This window comes from Aplysia californica, unplaced genomic scaffold (assembly GCF_000002075.1).
Source record: "Aplysia californica isolate F4 #8 unplaced genomic scaffold, AplCal3.0 scaffold00126, whole genome shotgun sequence".
In the NCBI taxonomy this organism is placed as follows: Eukaryota; Metazoa; Mollusca; class Gastropoda; order Aplysiida; family Aplysiidae; genus Aplysia; species Aplysia californica.
Genome location: NW_004797396.1, coordinates 832,901 through 835,397, shown reverse-complemented (window position 1 = coordinate 835,397; position 2,497 = coordinate 832,901). Strand labels below are relative to the sequence as shown.

The 2,497-nt window shown below is 43.6% G+C and overlaps 1 protein-coding gene across 1 annotated transcript in view; it reads right to left on the bottom strand.

Annotated features, from left to right (window-relative positions):
• Positions 1 to 2,497, bottom strand: part of LOC101847485 (nephrocystin-1) — a gene marked incomplete in the record, with an annotated part of 63,485 nt that overhangs the window by 1,944 nt on the left and 59,044 nt on the right. The window contains 2 exon segments of the mRNA XM_035969214.1: positions 156 to 311; positions 2,335 to 2,451. Of these exon segments, the coding sequence (XP_035825107.1) occupies positions 156 to 311; positions 2,335 to 2,451 (273 nt within the window).

Genomic DNA, 2,497 nt, shown 5'->3' with positions numbered 1-2,497 from the left:
ACCATTCATCACCAGCCTATTCAGACAGTGAGGGATATATACAGACAGACAGACAGACAGACAGACAGACAGACAGACAGACAGACAGACAGACAGACAGACAGACAGACAGACAGACAGACAAATATATCTCTACCCACAATACGACCACTCACCACGGGCCTGTTGAGACAGTGAGGCCCAATGACGTTGTAAGCCACCTCGGACATGATGAGCGGCTCGTAGACCAGGTCGGGGGACAACAGCGCGGCGAGTGCACTCTGTCCGGCCCGCTTGACCTCTGAGAACCTGGTGATGACCTCTTGTCGTACCTGGAGTGTCGCATGGAGGTTGGCCAGGTGAGTTGGTGGGTGAGTGGGTGGTGGAAGGGAGGAAGGGGGGGGGCATTGATTAGGTAAACGACTAAATAAGATACACGTATATTCTTTTACCTGATATTTAATATTAGGCATTTATAGTATAGTCTGTCAATCTCAGTCCAGGAACGCATGCATTAAGTAACTGGAGACATCATCATCATCATCTTCATCATCACCATCACCACCACCACCATCACCATCATCATTATCATCATCATCATCATCATCATCATCATCATCATCATCATCATCACCATCATCATCATCATCATCATCATCATCATCATCATATCTGAGAACCTTGTGATGACTTCTTGTTGTACCAGACGTATCGCATGGAGATTAATCGGGTGAGTGGGTGGGGCTGGGGGGTGTTCATTTTGTAAACGATTAGGTATATATATATACATACATATATATTCTTTTATTTCATTTTTAATATTATAGTATAGCCGGTCAATTTCAGTCCAGGTACGAATGCATTAAGTAACTGTAGTATTCACCATCATCATCATCATCATCATCATCATCATCATCATCATCATCATCATCATCATCATCATCATCATTAACGTGACCACCACATGATCTTAAAAACTCAGAACGGCCAAAAATGTCAGATAGAACTTTGTAATTCTAAAGTAGCGAAATATAGAAAAAATACAAGGGGGTGTGGTAAGTGGTCCTTGGTACCCCGGCCGTCTTGAACAGACGACCGTCTGAGCAGATTTGACGGTGCTTGTTTCAGGAGCGGACGACCCAAGTCAAATCTACAACGGGATCGCCAGGTGTCAGGGGTAAAATTTTCTTCACCACAGACGTTGGTGAGTGAGTTTAGACGAGTGTTGAACCTAAACCACCGGGAATGGGTGGTTGGTGGGTGCTCCTATGTGGCTTGCTCTTTCTTTTCTATCAAACATCTATCATCCTTATCTCCTTTTCTGCTTTTTTCTTGTGTTCGATACTCTCTTGAAACACCTCTAATCTTCGGCATTTATATAATAATAGATACTATTTGCGTAGCGCAAATTCCCGCTCTACAACAAGCTCTATACATGCATGCACTTTACAATGTATATCATTACCCAGGCAGACCTGGTAGCATTCTGAAACATTCTCAACTTCCTGAGAAGCATACTACTGAGGAAGTTGCCATTTTAAAGGCGCTATAATACTTCTATGACCGCATTGTGTTGCAAGTGACTTAAAACTCTTAGTAAAACTCTTAGTAAAACTAAAACTCTTACTAAACTCTTACTAAAACTAAAACTGTTACTAAAACTGTTACTAAAATTAAAATTCTTACTAAAACTAAAATTCTTACTAAAACTCTCAATAAAACTCATATTAAAACTCTTATTAAAACTCTTACTAAAACTAAAACCAGGGGGCTCTCGTGGCCTAGAGGTTAAGGTGTTCGCCTCTCATTCAAAGGTCCCGGGTTCGAATCCGGGTAGCGACGGGAAACATTTTCTTATCTAAAAATGTCCCCTTCCACCTCCTTTACCGTTCTCCAGCAATGTACTGTCGTCTGCTTTCGTCTCCACTTTCTGCTCCCACCCCTCACCTCATTTGCACCCTCCTCTGGGCTCCTGACTCTTTCTGCAGCCTTTCTACTGCTTCTCCTTGGCTCCTTCTTCCTGCTGTCTTTCAGCCACATCCCTGATCTTCTGGTAGGAAAGATCTACACCTAGCCTTTTCGGACAAGGGCGAAAAATCCCGGAGGTTCCATGTACAAGTTGTGCACGCTTAAGATCCTTGGTGGTCTAAAATCGATTAGAGTAGGCTTCGGCCGCCACCCGGACAAAATTCAAAATCTCCGACCAACTGAAAATGTTTGGTGTCCTACGCGCTCATACGACCTTATGCAGTTGCGAGCGCCGTAAAACACTTACCAAAAAAAAAAGAAATAAAATAAAATAAAATAAAATAAAATAAAACTAAAAGCAAAACCAAAACCCATAAGAAGTTTCACCTGATCGTTGCCCGGGTCCCCCATGCGGTAGGCAGGCAGCGCGGCGAGATGACGCACGGGGTAGATGGACTCGAGGAACACCTGGCGGAACTTTTCCTTCACAAACTCTTCGTCGCGCTGAGGAGGTAGGATACAATAGTAAGCCAGGGTGGGATTGGGGGGG